The 18,205-nt window shown below is 36.2% G+C and overlaps 3 protein-coding genes and 1 long non-coding RNA gene across 5 annotated transcripts; 1 reads left to right on the top strand and 3 right to left on the bottom strand.

Annotated features, from left to right (window-relative positions):
• Window positions 1-361: 361 nt before the first annotated feature.
• LOC129942838 (uncharacterized) lies at window positions 362-1,233 on the bottom strand. 2 transcript variants are annotated; one of them, XR_008781103.1, is made up of 3 exons: window positions 1,036-1,233; window positions 818-978; window positions 362-577 (listed from the first exon to the last, which is right to left on the bottom strand). It is a non-coding gene; the product is annotated as an uncharacterized LOC129942838 (long non-coding RNA). The 2 variants fall into 2 exon arrangements; XR_008781104.1 differs by having other exon boundaries at window positions 818-974.
• A 3,121-nt stretch (window positions 1,234-4,354) lies between these two features.
• On the bottom strand, window positions 4,355-5,317 carry LOC129939687 (uncharacterized). The gene is made up of 2 exons (XM_056047796.1): window positions 5,136-5,317; window positions 4,355-5,066 (listed from the first exon to the last, which is right to left on the bottom strand). Exons 1-2 carry the CDS (start codon window positions 5,215-5,217, stop codon window positions 4,546-4,548), a joined length of 603 nt encoding a protein of 200 aa, XP_055903771.1. The 5' UTR covers window positions 5,218-5,317; the 3' UTR covers window positions 4,355-4,545.
• A 7,120-nt stretch (window positions 5,318-12,437) lies between these two features.
• On the bottom strand, window positions 12,438-14,150 carry LOC129938452 (2-(3-amino-3-carboxypropyl)histidine synthase subunit 2). The gene is made up of 3 exons (XM_056046016.1): window positions 13,878-14,150; window positions 13,678-13,806; window positions 12,438-13,622 (listed from the first exon to the last, which is right to left on the bottom strand). Exons 1-3 carry the CDS (start codon window positions 14,028-14,030, stop codon window positions 12,522-12,524), a joined length of 1,383 nt encoding a protein of 460 aa, XP_055901991.1. The 5' UTR covers window positions 14,031-14,150; the 3' UTR covers window positions 12,438-12,521.
• Window positions 14,151-16,459: 2,309 nt separating this feature from the next.
• On the top strand, window positions 16,460-17,882 carry LOC129939577 (THO complex subunit 3). Its single transcript, XM_056047641.1, has 6 exons — window positions 16,460-16,656; window positions 16,720-16,815; window positions 16,886-17,170; window positions 17,227-17,380; window positions 17,455-17,640; window positions 17,703-17,882. The coding sequence occupies exons 1-6, from the start codon at window positions 16,567-16,569 to the stop codon at window positions 17,855-17,857; spliced, it is 966 nt and encodes a 321-aa protein (XP_055903616.1). The 5' UTR covers window positions 16,460-16,566; the 3' UTR covers window positions 17,858-17,882.
• Window positions 17,883-18,205: the final 323 nt, after the last annotated feature.

Genomic DNA, 18,205 nt, shown 5'->3' with positions numbered 1-18,205 from the left:
GATTTGACATGTTAAAAACATTGGCATGTGAGTTGATCCAGGGTATTTTGCGTTGATGAAACGGATTTTCATCGTATCGTCACAAACCTAAAACAAAGCTTGTAAATTAATAGACAAAATTATTGAAAAAGAGTTTTATTACTATCATTGCATTTATGCTGTAAAATCCTTTACGATTATAGTACGCATGTTGGAGATCCTTTTTTGGAGAAGCAATTTTAATGTGCGTGCCATCGACACAACCTATTACTCCTGGCTGCGCTCATAAAAATAAAGTTTAGAGCGTGATTTTTCAGCTTCGGTATAATGAAACTTAATCCAAACTGGGCAAATTATTCTTTCGATACAGTTAAACACTTCTTTTAGCACGACGGATACGGTCGACTGTGCAAGTCCCAGGCAATATTCGTTGCCAACACTAAATTGGTATGAACCATGGGCGCAGAATCGTAGTGCGGTAGCTAATTTTATAATGCTTGGAATCGAAGTTATTCGCTTTGCTGGCCTTAGATGGTTATCAATGTCAGCAAGTAATTGGACAAAAGCTGGCTTTGATAGCCTGAAGTGTTTCAAAAATCTTCAAAGAATAATAAATTAGCAAATGAAAACAATCACCCTTATTCCGGTAGTCGTTTTAAACGCCTTTAAAACGATAACGCTCCAATGACCACATTTTGGTGTTTGAATAATACGAAAAGAGCAGCGTTCAATCGTTTCAATGAAATTCCAATTTTTTCCCAGAGCCTTGTCGTTTTATTGCCGTTCTAGCAAAACGACTATTAGAATAAGGGTGAATATGTTCATGTTATTTATTCACATATTTTCTTCAAGTTCCAGAGGGTTCGAAGCGTCCCTCAAATGCCTTCTATTTCTGGCAATCACCAACAGGTCATAACTTCTATTCCTGTTCATCCTTTCGCTTGCTATTTCATCGTCGTCTGAATCAAAGAAAAACTCGCTGGAAATCATGCTAACTATCTGAAAAGTAGTCAATTAGGTGCTTGCATTATATTTTTATAAAGTTCAACTACTCACATTAAATTATTAAACAATTTTTCTACATGAATTATCACTGAAATTTACTCAAATGTCAAAATTTAGTTTTTATTCACAATCCCAAAGTTCGCTGTTCACAATAACAAGAAACTCTGTCGATGAAGATACATAATACCAAAAATACTTATTATCGATGCTTTCGACATTTATCGCATCGATCGTTGAACGACACTCGTATTAAAGGCCTACGTTGTGTTGTTGTTGTTTTTGTATTTTAGATTTGATCGTTCGTGATAGTCAATTTGACTTTCAAAAAAATTATAGTCAACTATCACCTTAGCCGATTCTACCCAGTTCTTTTTCTATCCCATAAACAAAACCAAAGTTTTTTAAAGGAGTAAGTTGTTCTGTATTCACGTTTGCTATATTTTTTGTATATTAGTTTGGTGTATCGGCACTATTCTGCTATTCACGTGCTCTCTGATATTCATCAGATGGACTACATTATCGCAAACTAATTCACTGAACAGTGGAAAAAGTTTTTAGATCGTTTTGGAGAAAGTAATATTATTGCACTTGATATTTCAAAGGCATTTGATATTGATAGAGCTTGGCACCAAGCTCTCTTATCGAAAATGCGTGCTTTTGGTATTGATGAATCCCTTCTTCGATGGATTTGAAAATACCTTTCTAACCGTTCTATGCAAGTTGAATTCGATGGTTTCAAGTTTGAAATTCATAAAATAAATGCTATTGTCCCCAGGGCTCCGTTTTATCTTTGACTCTCTTCTTGATATTCATTTAAACCCCTATTACCATTGGCGTGTCGAATAAATAAACGTGTGAGTGTGAAAAATTTGTATTACCGTTGGCGAACTGAGAACTTTTGATTCGGCTTAAATGTCATACATTTTTCGAAGATTCAACAGCTGATTGTGAAACGTCAAAATCAGTGCCAACTAAATTTTTAGCCGAAATTTTTACATTACCTCGGAGGGGAAATTCCAACTACTTTTGTAGTTAGATTTAGCCAATCAGAATTCAGAATCCCTTGACTACGTAGCCACTAGCCTTGTGAATGCGATCGATCTCACTCTATTCCTTGTTGATTGAACGTCATTCGTATTATTATTTGTCAAACGTTCATACTGTGTGAGAAAAGGTCGAAGCTTATGTAAAAGAAATGTCGGGAAATAAAACAATGTACAAAAGTTCAAATGTAAATTTCATTTCTTTTATAAAATAACATGAATCACTGCATTTTTATTCAACTGCAAGAGAACTAAGTAAGTAAGTAAGTAACAAATTCATTTTTATTAGAATATAATGTATACAGAGTTAATAATTATTTATATGAATATTAAAGCTATGGCTAAGCCGTCAGCAAGAGAACTAATAAAAGTCACTCGAACTGATGGAAGAGGTGTTGGAGAGTTTGGTTCTTAAGAAAAAAATCAAAAGTAATATTGGGACCAATTTGATACAACCCTCACTCACCTACTCGCGAAGGAAAAGACAAAATAAAAAAAGGAACATTAAACGTTCTCCCTCTTGGGAGTTTTATCAACACATCCAATTACTCCTGTTAACCTGACCGTTGAAAAAAATAGTTTCGTGCGTTTTGTTTTCGGATGAGATATTGAGACTGATCCAGGTTGGACATAATTTTTCTTCAGTTGCACACACAACTTCTTTTAATACTAAGGAAACCCAGGATTGTGACAGGCCTAAGTCAAAATCTATTCCTACGCTGCTCTGATAACTCCAATTAGCAAAAAATATAACGGCAGAAGCTAATTTTAGTATAGCAGAGATTAAGGAGGTGCTTGCATTCTTGAATTGGTCTTCCAACTTGTTTAATACTTAATAAATAATAATTCCTTATTCAGTCGAAACTATGATCTGAAACTTAAGGAATTAATTAGAATTAAAAGAACTTCCAATAGATACAAAATATTTGTTTTACTTACACATGATTAGTGAGTTCCAAGAAATTAAAGTTGTCTCGAATATTCTTGTGCAGTCGAAACATTCTTACTTTTTTCTGTAATTTTCGTTTTCTCCAAAAAAAAAAAAACAAACAAATCTATGTTGCGTATCATTTTGGTTTGTTTTGTATTTTTATTAAATATGAAAATTAGTCTCATTCACAAAGGTAGTGGCATTGAAGTCAAGGGATTCTGATTGGCTAAATCTAACTACAAAAGTAGTTGAAATTTCCCCTCCGACGTTTCACAATCAGCTGCTCAGTAAACCACACGAATTCAAAATGAAAAAATTCGTTCAATATTTAAATACTAATATAAATCATTAAAATTGTGCCTTAAATTTGATTTTATTGAATTTAAAAACGCGAAAGATAAGTTAAAGTTATCAAATCGAAAATGTTTCTTATTTTATATTTTTGCATTTGTCAATAATATGACAGTTTCATCGGAAGAACTCAGCGTGATGTCAATGGGGCTTTTGTGAGTATTGAGGCAGAGGCGGCAAAAATGGGTTTAACGGTTAATGAGGGCAAAACAAACTACATGGTGTCGTCAAGAAAGAACCTACAACACCGACGTCTTGGTCAAATCGCCACCATCGACAGACGTTACTTTCTAGGCTCCGCTGTAAACGCAGAAAACAACATCAGCGCTGAGATCAAACGCAAAATAACTATTGCTAACCGCTGTTTCTTAGGACTAAGAAGCAATTGAGTGGTAAAGTCCTCTTTCGAAGGACCAGAGTGCCGCTATATAAGTCCCTTAATATCCCCGTCCTGCTATACGGTGCCGAAGCATGGGTTTCGAGAGAAAAGTTCTTCGTGTGATCTATGGTCCCGTATGCATCGAAGGGAAGTGGAGGAGAAGATGTAACGACGAGCAGTATGGGATGTACAGTGACGTAGACTTAGTCAGAAGGGTAAAAGTCCAACGACTAAGATGGCTGGGTCACGTAGAGCGCAAGTAAACCAAACCAATGCTCCAGAAGTTAAAGTAGTGCACTTTAATGAATTGTAACACTTTTGAACCTATGTATATCATATTATGAAATCTCTTAAAAAATCAATTTTTCAACGGGATTAAATCTGCTTTTCTTATGGAAGTTTTGGCGGGAGGAAAGCTTAAAGTGAGATATCTCTTTTAAACACCTCCGACTTTGGTGTTCAGTATTAAGGCGCTTATCAATGTAACCATTATTAATTTTGGTTGTTATAACTCAAAGGTCGATTCGCCAACATTTTGAAAAGTGTTCACAGATCAAGATAGAAATGAAGCGAGGTAATACCTTAACCTTGCAGGACTTTCAAATTTAGAAATAAAGGATTTGAATTTTGACGAACAAAACGATTCCGTTGAAAGAAAACAATAAATAAGTTTTAATGTGGTCATGAGATTTATTATACCTTTCTATAGGCATTAAGGAAAATGTAACATACAAAAATATACTAATACAAAAAAAAAAAACTTAACTTCTTTGAGAACCTTGTTGATTCTTTCATAGGTTGTTATTTTTTTAAAGATTTATAACAAAACTTTTAACTCTCTATATTAAAATTAGGAGTCATGTCCGCAAATTATTAGTAAGTTTATTTGCCAAACTATTTTGGAGTTCAGTTAACCGTTTTAACATTTCCTTGTGCCTTCGTTCCTTATTTGCCAATCTTATTCTGAAACGGTTTTCACTGTTTTGCATTAATCGATCGAAAATCTGTTCAGCGATTAATTTTTGTCTTGTTTTTGCTGGATTTGTTGTTGCCACTGCAGAAAGTCGATTTCGAGCGTTCCAAGGATGAGGACGAAAACCGACCACCGCTTCCAGAGGTATCCTTATCTTGCTACCCATTCCATTAAGACTATCTTTGGTTCTTCTGATGACATTGCGAAAGCGTTCTTCAAGTTGTTGAGGTGTAGAACAAGTCTTTTGAGTCCTGCAATATTCATGGGCAATATACGTCCACATTTCTTTTTCGGTTCTAAATGGATTCAATGGAATTTTCCCGACTTTATTCTGGTTTTCGGCGTATAAGGTCAGAAGGGCATGGGTGCTCTTGTCATCGTACACTGCTGCAACTAGTTCGCCAGCTAAAAATGCAAATACCAAATGTAAATGTTATAAAATGAATGAATAGTTTCAATGATTTTGTTTATTACTTAATTTGTTTTTGAGAACAATCTTTTCTGCTGAATAGAATATCTGTCCATTTTCTTCATAAGCAATTTCGTACTCTTCCATGACTCCGCGCGTTGTAATTATCTTGTTGTTTACGAAATTTATTTACAAATAAATACAAAAAAAATTAATTTGTTTGCACAACAAACAGAAAAGGTGGATAAACTGAACTTGAACTCAACTTTTGTATTTCTACTTAGGAACATGAATAACCTTAGGATTGAGTTGGATTGGGCCGGATAATTAAGACCCCGTTTAGATTGTAACAGATGAGTACGGACTAGTAGCAGAATTGTGTTCACTTTTCAAATAATCATACGGTCTATCTATAATTTTAATAAATTAATAAATTAGATGGCGTAACAGTCCATCGAGAGTTAGGGCCTAGTGACGTACAGCTCGCAACCATCTCTGCGTTCGAGAAATTTTGCGAGGAATGGAGGGGACCTACAGTTCTAAGCCAATCCAACGCATTAACCATCACACCACGGGTACTACCAGGGTCGATATCTAGTATATTTTTTTGGCGAACGTAAACAACTGGCTTAATGATGATATAAAAGGTTTTATATACAAAGATGAAATTTTAAAAATCGTTGGTTCAAAGCTAAGTCGTCGGAACAGAGATTTTGATTGGTTTTTCTGTGGACTAATCAATGCCTTAGACTATTTTTTAGTAAAAATAATAATACAGGCTTATTCTAGACTTGTGATGCTCACAAGTCACATTTTTTTGTCAGGTTTCTTATGAGATTGTCACAATTTTGTATTCTGCGACAAACCTCATAAAAAGCTCCACAAAATGAGGTGAATTTCTTCCTGTGATTTCGGTCAGCTGTTTGGTTTGTCAAATCAAATTCAAACCAATTTGGATTGCCGGGAAAATTTATAAATAATAATAATCAAATCTATTGGTAAGTAATTCCAAGAAGTTTGTATACATCTTCTCTCTTCTTTGTTTTCAGCTGCTAGTAGCAGCACTTTAACTCCTCCTGGAGCATAGGGTGTCAACCAGTTCCTTCCATCTCTCTCTTTACCTAGCACGATACCTCAGCTGGGACCACATCTCCAAGTTTTGGGACCGACTTCTTTCATGACAGATGATCTCCCTGTTTCTCTTGGCCTTCCAGGCCGCCTTCTACCTAGAGGATTCCATCGAAAATACTGCTTTGCTATGTTGTCGGCTGACTTCCTCAATGTATGGCCTTTTTTTGCCCAGTTTGGAGCCACAGTTCATCGTTAGATATGGTTTGTTGCCACCGGATATTCAGGATGTAACGTGGACAGCGGTTAACAAAAGTTGCAAAAGTTCCTCGATATGTCAGCAGAGCACTTCCACGTTTCGCAGGCATATAGCAGCACGGATTTTACGTTGGACTCAAACAGCTTTAACTTGGTACGAAGAGCTATTTTCCTGGAGTTCCACACTTAAGAAAGCATTCCGAATGCACTACGGGCTTTATTTATTCTATTATGGTAACATCAAGGTCCGTTCCACCATCGAGTGCCAAAAAGCTTCCCAGATAGTTGAATCGGGTGACCTCTTCTACTGTCGCTTGTTTCACAATAACCTGTTGTTGTTAGTTTCGGTTGGTGTTCATTAACTTAGTCTCACTATCATTAATCCTTAAACCAGCCAGCTCCCCATTTTGTTGAGAGTGGCACATTTGGCTGAGGTCTCCATTTCTGTTTGCCAGCATATGTTGTCAGCATACACTTCAGGCTACTCTCGTGCTCAGGGGCCTCTCGTGTTCGCCCACCGTAGAGCAGTCATAATATCATCAATAGCAAGCAAGAACAGAACGGTGACAATACATCACCCTGTCTTACTCCCTGTCGCACTTCAAACACGTCAAAAAGCTGTCAATTGTGCAAAACGAAACACCTTGCGTTGTTGTAATTTTTTTTTTTATTATGGCAACAATTTTATCAGGAATGCCTCTAGCACCAAGCAATCTCCAGATAACATCACGACTAACGCTACTAACTAAAATGGACGAACATGAGGTAAGGCGGCGATTGGTACTCCGACGATTGTTCAAGAATAATTCGCAAGATGTCAATATGGTAGACACATGATCGACCACTGTGAAATCCTGCTTGATGCCTCTTGAGCGTAGACTCGATCTTAGATTTTATTCTCTCGAGAATGATGGTTGGACAGAATGTTGGTACCGTTCCAGTTATTGCAGTTCTAAAGATCGCCTTTTTTTGGTATCTTGACGATTACCCCGTCCTTCCATTCCCTGGGAATGGTTTCATTTTCCCAAACAGAATTAACAAGTTGCAACAAAATACCGGCAGCCAAGTGGGGGTCTGCTTTGAGGAATTGGGCAGGTATGCCATGCAGCCCAGTTGCTTTGTTGTTCTTTAAAAGATGTACATATCGTGGTATTTGTTTTCTGGTCATGGCAATGTACAGAAGTGCTCCTTTCATGTCCGCAATTGGTCTTCCATTGACACTACCGTTCGTGTCACAAACAGGATGGTTGACAATATTTTTTGGCCTACAAGATCCTTAGTAATTTTGTACAGAATCCTCGCGTTACATCTTCTTGCAGCTTCCCCAGCGCTTTCTGCTAATTTGTCTAATCTGGTCCTCCTATTTCGTCTCACACACCTCTGCACTATCTTTTGAGCTGCTCAGTACTCACTTCGCAAAAACGTTTTCCGAATCAGTTTTATTATTTATATTTATTTTGAGTGCTCTACGGTGCGTAATTTTGTCCCAGGTGTGTTGGGATATCCACAAATCCTTATCTATAGATTGTCTCCGTATTGTTTCAGATCCAGCTTCAGTAAAAACTCTTTTTATCGTGCCCCACAACGTCTCAATTGGAACATTTGAGTTTAACCCCTCATTTGACGTCTTGTCGTTAAGAGTGGGCGCATTTACAAAGCTAGTGGCTACGTAGTCAAGGGATTTTGATTGGCTAAATCTAAGTAGTGTAAAAAATTCGGCTACAAAGTTAGTGGAGAATGATTTTGACATTTCACAATCAGCTGCTCGGATAAGACACACGAATTCAAAATGAAATAAATCGTTTAGTATTTAAATACAAGTATAAGTCATTCAAATTGTGTCTTAAATTTGATTTTATTGAATTTAAAAAGACAAAAGATATGTTAAAGTTATCAAATCAAAAATGTTTCTTATTTTATATATTTGCATTTGTCAACAATATGACAGTTCCAGATTGACTAGCGTTGTAGTGTAGTTTTGCATTCACAAAGCTAGTTGAATTTTGGCTACGTAGCCACTAGCTTTGTGAATGCGCCCAGTGTTTGCAAAATCACGTCAAATATTTGGGTCACTAAAAGCGATTGTATTAAATTTTTGTCTGGTGGTGTCTGTACGTCTCCGGACAGCAGCTGTTCGCAGTCGAATTGTCGCTAATAGCAGATGATGGTCGCTTCCTGCACCTGCACGTCTCTCGTTCCTCACTTCGCAAAGTGATTTCATCCATCGTTATTGTATTATAAAATGGTCGATTTAGTTTTCTGTTCGACCACCAGGGGATACCCAGGTAACTTTGTGGCAGGTCTTATGTGGGAAAAGGGTTTAGAATCATCCATTTTACTTTACTTGTATACTCAATTCTCGGTCTCATCATCGTGGTTGGAAAACGAATATATTGTCTTTTGATAGCTAATAAAAGCCGGCAAATGTAGGTAACTGGTAACTGTTGATTGGCTTACAGGAATGATGTAGTTGTTCCCTACGCATTTCCATGGGCGAGAAAATAAAGCACTGAAAGAAACTATTTCAAGACTTAAAAAATAAAAATAAAAAGACCGAATTTTGACTTTACTCGAATGGCAAATGGCAGTGAAGTAGATTGATCATCATGCGACATGAGTTCCTGCATAATTTCCCAACACAAAGTTTTTGAAACCCGACAAAATTGTATAAAAGTTCTTTCTTGAACTGCAAACGGATCATTAACATACCTTAGCTGTTTTTGCATTCTCCTTCGCTGCAATCATTATGAGTAATTTGATTAAAAAAAAACATATAATTATTTACTTTTACAAATTCGAATTCTTTTTTTGAAATCCCAGATGTTTTATAGCAGGTATCCGGATACAGTCTGAAATTGAACGCACCCAATAATGGGCAGGTTCAGACAACATAAGGAACTTCAATTGCAGTCAACTGCATTCTTTGAACGTAAATGTTGACCAAGGCAACTAGTTCGTTGGCCAAGTGTCATAAACTTCCAACTAGGAACTTAACTTTAATAACCTGTACTTTCAGTTATTCGTGCAAAAACTACTTAAAACATAAATGTTTACAAAAAACTCCTAAGGCAGCAACAAGTCCATCTCGACTTGCATTTTGTATTTTAAGCCTAGTACATACTTCCTCGTGAAGTGAACGTTCGCCAGTGGAAAAAGTGAACTTTTGACATTGCTCACTGGTACACACTTGTGAGTACACGTTGTGAACATTTGACGTTTCAAAAACACAATGAAGACATAAATCCTTCTTACGTATCACCCTCCAAAATCCATTTGTTTACATTGTTGTATTTGTAATTTTGACATTATGTCCATGAATAAATGTGAAATTCAAATCACTGAATCACATGGCAAGCAGCCACAAACTTTAAAATGCGGAAACCAAATGTCAAAGCTTCACCAACAATTCCCGTACATTTTGCACGTGAATTGCCCGTGAACGAAAACTCTCCACTTTGTTCTCCACTCAGCTTCACGAGCAAGTTCACGGGTGAACCAAAAACTGAAATTTGTATGGGTTCACGAGATGGTTCACAAGTATAGCCTAGTACATACTTGTGAACCATCTAGTGAACCCATACAAATTTCAGTTTTTGGTTCACCCGTGAACTTGCTCGTGAAGCTGAGTGGAGAACAAAGTGGAGAGTTTTCGTTCACGGGCAATTCACGTGCAAAATGTACGGGAACTGTTGGTGAAGCTGAAGTCAAATGTTCACAACGTGTACTCACAAGTGTGTACCAGTGAGCAATGTCAAAAGTTCACTTTCTCCACTGGCGAACGTTCACTTCACGAGGAAGTATGTACTAGGCTTATGTACTAGGCTTATATGAATATTACTTATCCTTTTTACAATTTGACAAGGAACTCTTTTACATGAATCATTAAATGAAATTATGGACAAAATAAATAAATCATAGAGTAATAAAGTTCGTCTTTCAGTTGAATGGAAATTTATGAATATCTGTCATTTTGACATAAGTGGACTAGAATTCATAGCAGTTTTGACGTAAAATATTAAGGGCTGGTCAAACAGAACGCTGTCCGTAATTAACGGCTACAAAAATGAATGCAAAGGTTCAATTGTCATTTTACCAAAGAGGAAATATTAATAACAATTCTAATTTGACCGTTGTCTTCAATTTGTGACAGCTGGCCTTGATCGCATTGTTTGAACGACATCGTAAAAATTAATAGAAGAAAGGGAAAGCGAGGTGCAAAATTGTGTACCATCCCTCCAGACCGCGTTCTATTTAATTAAGCCTTTGGTTTTAGTTTTTTAAAACCTCATACATTCAAATGTGCCTGCTTAACTCCCAACAAAACTCCAAAGTATCTTGTTAAGGAGGCAGCAACAACAATACTATCATAGATCCAGTAAGCATTGCAAACCTCTTCGCTCAAAATTGGTCAAACGCTTCAAAAAATATAAACTTTTCTGACCAATTCTTATAAGAAAAAACAAACGCCTTACAATTCATTCAAATACTACAACCAGCCACAACTGCCCAGAGATTGATGACACAATAACATTCATTGAATTTGAAGCTGTCTCAATAAAGTAAAGGGTAAAGGCCAAACTATAATAGGCATAAGCAAACATAAGCTTATGTCAAAAGCCCAACGATAATTCACTTAAGTTTGCGAAATTACTGCATAGCCATAATGCAATTTTGCTCACGTATCTAAATGTCAGATTTTACTTATGCGGCGAGCGACTGGGATCGCTCTTGCTTAAGTGTGCTTAAGTTAACGAAACTGAGAAAAATTGAACGAAACGGAGCTAGACTCCATTATGTTCACTCGTATTGAGATTCTTTGTATTCGAACGTTTACTTATGCGCGCATATGCTAGCTTATGCCTATTATAGTTGGGCCTTAAGACTCCACACAGATACAGGATCTCCTACCCAATGCTAAAAAACCTACCCATCGCAATCAAACACAGAATCATAGCCCTCTACAACAGAATCCTCAACAACCATGAAATCCCTCAATCCTGGAAATCTGCAACAGTCATATCTATTCCAAAACCCAAAAAAGATGAAAATAAAATTGAAGGTTATCGCCCCATCTCTCTTATCCCATGTACATATGTTCAAAATAATGGAAAAGATAATCTCAAAACGTTTGTTGTGGTTCGCTGAAAAGAATAATCTTATTAGCCTCAATAAAGTTGCGTTTAAGGCCCAAAGAGGTTATATCGACCATGCCATTTCAAATGCTCTTTCAACCAAAAAACATATTTCCATACTCTCTCTTGATTTCGAAAAAGCTTTCGATCCGATCGTATAGGTCCCCATATTTTATTAAATAAGTTCATAAGTGGGGTGTTGAAAGCAGAATATACGGATACATAGAATATTTTTAAAGAGCAGTAAAAACCAACAACGTCTACTCTTCCAGCTAACCACTTCATAACGGTATTCCCCAGGGATCACCTCTCTTGGTAATACTGTTTATTACTGCCTTCGATGATATTAACGCAATGCTAATTAATTATCAGCTTTTAATTCATTGCAGCTATGCAGATATTTCTATTTTATAAAAAGCATATGCCATACAGCAGCTAGAAGAAGCATAAACGCCTTTCCAACAAAAAATATCATAACTGAAGCAGCAGGCCTCCCCAGCATCGAAGAACAAAGAGACACACTAACTTTAAGAATGCTCGCAAAACTAGTATTCTCCAAGAACTCCATCAAAAAAACAAACAAATCAAAAACTAACTAAACGTATCCATCCGCCATCGTTACAATTCTTAAAGAATCAAGGCTTAAAAATCTGCCACTTAAACGGGAACGACTCTTCGCCTCACGCTACCCGCCATGGTTCATCAATCCTCAATAATTACTCTTGAAGGGTTTGTCAATTCCTCGCAAGAGGCAGTACCCGCGAAAATAAAAATTAATAATAACAATCTGGTTAAGGAATTTTCAATTCTTTTTGCTAAGAGGATAATCTCCAAATAAAATAGGTTGATTCGAGTAAGATTCAAAAATTAGAATAGTTTATTCAAAAGAAGATCTTCAATAACTTGTACCTTTTTTCTGCATTTAAAGCGAGGAATTTATTGCAAAAGCGTTTAATGTATAAAAATTGTCAAAAAAAATTAATATAAAAAGTCCTAGTCATGGGTATAGTTCGTAGGAATCCCACTTAAACCTTTTTGAATTTTCGCCGGTTCAGTACAACCAAGTTCCGGATCCAATCCCTTCCATGTTCGATCTTCAAAAGTCAGTCCATTAGAAGTCTCCATGAGATGCATTTTTGCCACCTGTGCTACCGTTGTCGAACTCTCCGAACCCTCTTCGGCATCACCGATTGCTGAACTGCGCATTCTCCCACTTACCAAACTGACGTCATTTTCAGTTACATCACCTGCCTTAAATTCTAAATAATTGCTTCCTTCGGGAAGAATTTCCTTAAAATCAGTCACATACGACTCTGGATATTTCATATGCCAAGCTGGATTTAGAGCCATTTCAGCTTCGAATACTGAAACAATGGGTTTGTAGAATTCCTTTGAAGTGTACATATTATTGAAGGGGCATCCGATCATAACGAAACAATCGATTTCGAGAAAGTTTGCTAACTTTGCTGGGTTTATGCGGCCAACTGAAATAATTTGTGTTTTAATGCCATGGCTCCGGGCCATCTCTTGCAGACGAGTGACAACATTCAAGTAGCCGTCTGATGTGAGTGTGGCTACAATCAGTCCGAGCATTTGAGCATCCTTGCATTTTTCAATGTAAAAATATCGTCGGCGAATGTAGGCGGCAGTGAGAGGATTCTTCTCCTCAAAAGAATTTGATTTCGGATTGTAAATGAACCATTGTGCGGCTTTGGACGTAAGTGAAAGATTGAAGAAACGATTGTTATCGGCTCCGATAAAAATACAAATTCTGTCATCAGATGTTTCGTGTTCTTCATTGGATTCTTCATCGAAGGGGTAAGTTTTAATGGAGATTTTTGTTCCTGCTAGCAGGGTATTGATGCTTGCAAAAACATTATCCGCTACCGGCTCCAAAAGGTAGTGATAGCCTATGTCCAGATAGATTGATATTGGTTTGGATTGTCCTTTAAGTGATATGATATGTTTTTCAAAGTGTTCAATTGCGAAAGGAAGCTCTGGGAACATGTAGAGCACTGGCAGCCGTGAAACTTTGCTACGACACGCATTTCCGAAGTGAATCAGACTGTCGGCTTCTACATGAGCTGCAGCTATCTGCAACCATAAAATGGATTAGTGTTTGTATTAGCCAGATACCTGGAAAAGTAACCTCGTCAACACAACAACTGCCATAGGACGTGTCGGCAAGAACAAAGACATTTGTTTTGCATTCAGACTTCAAGCTATCCGAGATTCTTACACTAAAGGGGAGATAGTTATCGGGGAATTGTAGACAAACCTTTGAATTTAAATACAGAATTAATGGTTACTTAAAAAGATAGAAGGTTTAAGTATACATTTAATACAAACATTTCTATAATTATTTTGTTTTATCCAGCCACAGCAAACTTTTAGATGTTTATCGGACCAAATCTGTTCGAAAGAAGTGTCTAAATCGTTGTCTGTTTCAGCTTGACGTTCTAATGAAACACTTTCTGAAGTTGAGAAAGCTGATGCAGTCATAATTGTAATTATTTATAATTTAATTTTTAACTATTTCTTCTATATTTTAAGGTCAGAATAAAAATATTGCAATTGCACTTTCGATACGTGACTTTCTACAAACTCGAATATTTTCTTTTCTTTTATTTTGACAAGTACAAGAATCAGGGTTGTTAAAAACTGCAGGGTGCAGTTCAAATAAAAAACAGGGATGTTACAAAATGCACCCATCCTAATCGAGTAAGGCTGCGTACAAACCAAAGCTGTGGAATGTAGAGCGCTATACAAGATTGCAATTTGAATATGTGCAATTTGAATAATCCGAGATTTATCAATACTTGGCAAAACAAGAGTTCATAAAAATAAAAACTTTTAACATTAAGGATTTGTGTTAAAACTTTTCCCACTAAGTATGCCATAATTTATTGTTGAAAATAGTGTATACGTGAATACAACATTTTTTAGAAACCACATCTATTTATAAATCTTTTACAATACTTTCGAAAAACGAGTTAATTCCAATTGAAAAGTCAACAGTGATTAATAAACACTTTTTGAGCTTATAATAAAAAATTGCATTACTTAAAAGAAAAGTATAGTAGTTTGTCCTTAAACAGGTGCTTAAAACGTTTGGTGTTAATACAAGACAGAAATATGTATAATTCATTTTTGTTATTAAATAAAATCATTGAATTTTCATGATTCTTATGCTCCACGGGTTTTAGTACACTTTTTTTCAATTCCATTTATGGCTTGAATTGTGACTTTCAATAATTTAAGAGTGTCCATAAAAAAAACAATTAAGAGACCAAAGATCTTACCAACGAGGGAATAGATACTAGGACAACTTCTAAAAATATAGTTTTCATCAAATTAATTTGGAAATTTATTGATGGTTTTTAGCTTTTGTCATTCATCGTTAAGGTAAGTCCTATCGCATTTCGAAAAGTCTTTATGACCAAAGATGATGTAAGGCTGTAAACCATGACAAACAATCATTTTAGATCAATATAATACTTACTTAAGGTGGCGCTTCAGCCCTGCCTGAACAAGGGCTTCACCCAACAAATTTCTAAATCTAGCTCGATGCCTAGCTAGATGTTGAGTGGGGTGACTTTCCACTTGTGCGCCCCACCTGAATCTCGGCCTTCTTTTACTGCGCTGTCTTTTGGATGTGGATTCGAAGGCTTTTTATATGACCCAGCCATCTCAGTAGTTGGACAATTATTCTTCTGGTAAAGTCTACATCGCTTTATAGTTCGTACAACTACTCGTTCCATCTTCTCCTATATTTACCTTTTATGCATACGGAAGAACTTTTATCTCATAGCGACTAAAGCACTTTTTTCTTAGACCATGCTTCAGCACCGTATAGCATGATGGGTCTTATATAGTGAAACTTTTTCAACCCAAAGAAACAGCGGTTAGGAAGAGTAATTTTTCGTTTGACCTCAGCGCTGGTGTTGTTTTCTGCGTTCATAGCAGAGTCTAGGTAGACAAAGTCCTTAACCTTATCCTTAAAAAAGGATTTAGAGATCTTGTGATTTTAGCCGTTTGACGTTGTATCTTCTCCCAGCATCTGCCTATGGTTTGGAGTTTTGGACATGTACATCCGTTAAGCAGCCGCAAATATATACAACTTTTTTGAGTAAAACACCTTTAAATGCAACACTTCGCAAAACGAACACTTAAAAACACAGAAATATAAAGAGAAACAAGAAAAAAATTGTCAAAATAGATCACGGTTCTCTTAAGGGTGCTCCAAATAATTTATTTTTTGAAAATGCTATAAAAACATCAAGTGTAGCTTCGGCTGCGTGGTACGTAGGGCCGTCCCGTTGAAATCTAACGTTGCCAATATCCCCGATAACGATCACAATTGACTGCAACTGCCTTTGGACCAAAATACGCACGTGACTCGTTTTGGGTTTTGTGCGCCAAATGCGACAATTTTGCTTGTTTACATACACACGAAGGTAAAATCAGTTAAACTTTTAATGATTTGATCGGAACAGTAAAAAATTAGAACACCAACAGTAAAACGAAATGGAAATGGTTTTTGGCTTTTGGCAGTCAGCTGTTCAGTAAAATTAAATTTTATCATTAAAAAAAAAATAAAATATATTTATAAATTAAATAAAACTTTAAATGCATTGTTTCTTTGTGAAAAAATACATGAATATAGGATTCATCTTATAGCATCAATCTTCCACTAGAAATAAATCTGTAATATGTTCAAAAACTGAAAACAAAAATTGATTGATTTGATTTTACTGATAACTATAACCGTCCCTTTACCCAAAGCTGCAATTTGTTCTTTGTTAGAAGAAATTTCATATCTCATCATTCGTTGGTCACCCTCATGTGAAATGTCCCTTATTGAGTTTAGCCATATATATAACACCCCTGGTTTCTCCGTTTGACATTGACTTTAACGTTTTAATCTTTAATAAGTCAAAAATCCGCATTTTGTTTGTATATTGTTCGAAGGTAGTTAAACAGATATTATTTTAATTTAAATCTTCATAAGTCCTTTATTCAATTCTCGTTTGATAAAATGAGTCGTAAAAACGCCACAATTGAAGAGTTACAGACATATTTCAAAACTCACAGTAAAATCAAAGAACAAAAGGCACACACTTCCAAGGTAACTGCTAATGCCGGCTCGATTCTCCATGTCTCGCATGTTGACCCATTTTTCTTATCCTAGGTTCACTCGGTTGGTTGGAGCTGTGATGGAAAACGCTTAGCATCAGGATCTTTTGATAAAACTGTAGCAGTCTTCACTCTAGATAGAGAGCGTGTGGTAAGCACTAAATTCAAGCTAAATTGAAGGAAACCCTCAAAAAGACAACCCTGTTTGATTGTTATTTCAGAATAAAGAAACTACTTATCGTGGTCATACTGGTTCAGTGGATCAACTCTGTTGGCATGCATTTACTCCAGAACTGTTAAGTACAGCTAGTGGTGACAAAACAGTCCGGATATGGGATATAAGAGCGGCTAAATGTTCCACGGTAACGAACACCAAAGGCGAGAACATTAATATAACTTGGTCGCCTGATGGTAGAACCATTGCTGTTGGAAATAAAGAGGACTTGGTTACATTCATTGATACGAGGACGAATAAGATCCGAGCTGAAGAACAGTTCAATTTTGAGGTAATATAACATAAAAACCATCAAGACAAGTATATAATTCTTTGGTCACATTTTAGGTGAATGAAATTGCATGGAACAACACTAGTGATATGTTCTTCCTTACAAACGGCCTTGGTTGTGTACACATTCTCAATTATCCCGGACTAGAGCTACAACATGTTCTTAAGGCCCATCCCGCCACCTGCATTTGCATTGAATTCGATCCAACAGGTTTGTATTCTTTTAATTTTCATCTGAATTAAAATTGGATGGTTTTATAAAATGAGCTGATTTTAATTTTTAAGGGAAGTATTTTGCAACTGGATCAGCAGACGCCCTTGTCTCGATTTGGGATGCAAACGAACTTGCTTGCATGAGAGTTCTTTCTCGCTTAGATTGGCCTGTACGTACAATTTCATTTAGTTATGATGGTAAACTGCTAGCATCAGCCAGTGAAGATCTTCTAATAGATATTGCTCATACTGAAACAGGTGAATTTTTGTAAATGAATAAAAGAACAAAATTAACGATATTTTATTATTTTCTATTGCAGGTGAAAAAGTATCTGATATTCCAGTAGATGCAGCAACTTTTACAGTCGCATGGCATCCTAAGCAATATTTGCTTGCTTACGCATGCGATGATAAAGACAATAGCGACAGGCGTCGAGAGGCTGGCAATTTGAAAGTTTATGGTTTTTCTGAATAAAATGTGTTTGTTTTACTACTGAAAATTGATTTTATCGAGCTAAACAGTTTCAATTTAAAAGGTTATTCTTGAAAATAGCATAGCAGTTGCAAGTTGTTGATGTTCCGAAATAAAAGGTGTTGATATTAGCATTTCAAAAAAAATGAACCTCTAATTACGTTTAAAAAAATGTCTTTAATCGTATTGAGCTTATACTCAATTGGCAAATTAGGAAAGAGAATAGAAAGGAGATAGAAAGGAAGATCGATGAACATTGGAATGAGTGGGACGTACAATGTTATTTATACATAAACTAGATTATCAATTGTCAAGTCATATTAACAAGGTTTTTTTCCAAAGAAATTCTTA

Source organism: Eupeodes corollae, chromosome 1 (assembly GCF_945859685.1).
Source record: "Eupeodes corollae chromosome 1, idEupCoro1.1, whole genome shotgun sequence".
NCBI lineage: Eukaryota > Metazoa > Arthropoda > Insecta > Diptera > Syrphidae > Eupeodes > Eupeodes corollae.
The sequence above is the reverse complement of the archived record's forward strand: the minus strand, read 5'-3'. Positions and strand labels throughout refer to the sequence as shown.

Excerpts from the sequence above, each read along its gene's own strand:
- LOC129939687 (XM_056047796.1), bottom strand. The coding sequence starts at position 5,217 with ATGGAAGAGTACGAAATTGCTTATGAAGAAAATGGACAGATATTCTAT. Across the intron at positions 5,067-5,135 it reads TGTTCTCAAAAACAAATTAA|CTGGCGAACTAGTTGCAGCA; the intron begins GTAATAAACAAA and ends TTGCATTTTTAG.
- LOC129938452 (XM_056046016.1), bottom strand. The coding sequence starts at position 14,030 with ATGACTGCATCAGCTTTCTCAACTTCAGAAAGTGTTTCATTAGAACGT. Across the intron at positions 13,807-13,877 it reads AACAAAATAATTATAGAAAT|GTTTGTCTACAATTCCCCGA; the intron begins GTTTGTATTAAA and ends TTAAATTCAAAG. Across the intron at positions 13,623-13,677 it reads GCAGTTGTTGTGTTGACGAG|ATAGCTGCAGCTCATGTAGA; the intron begins GTTACTTTTCCA and ends TTATGGTTGCAG.
- LOC129939577 (XM_056047641.1), top strand. The coding sequence starts at position 16,567 with ATGAGTCGTAAAAACGCCACAATTGAAGAGTTACAGACATATTTCAAA. Across the intron at positions 16,657-16,719 it reads AAAAGGCACACACTTCCAAG|GTTCACTCGGTTGGTTGGAG; the intron begins GTAACTGCTAAT and ends TTCTTATCCTAG. Across the intron at positions 17,171-17,226 it reads AAGAACAGTTCAATTTTGAG|GTGAATGAAATTGCATGGAA; the intron begins GTAATATAACAT and ends GTCACATTTTAG.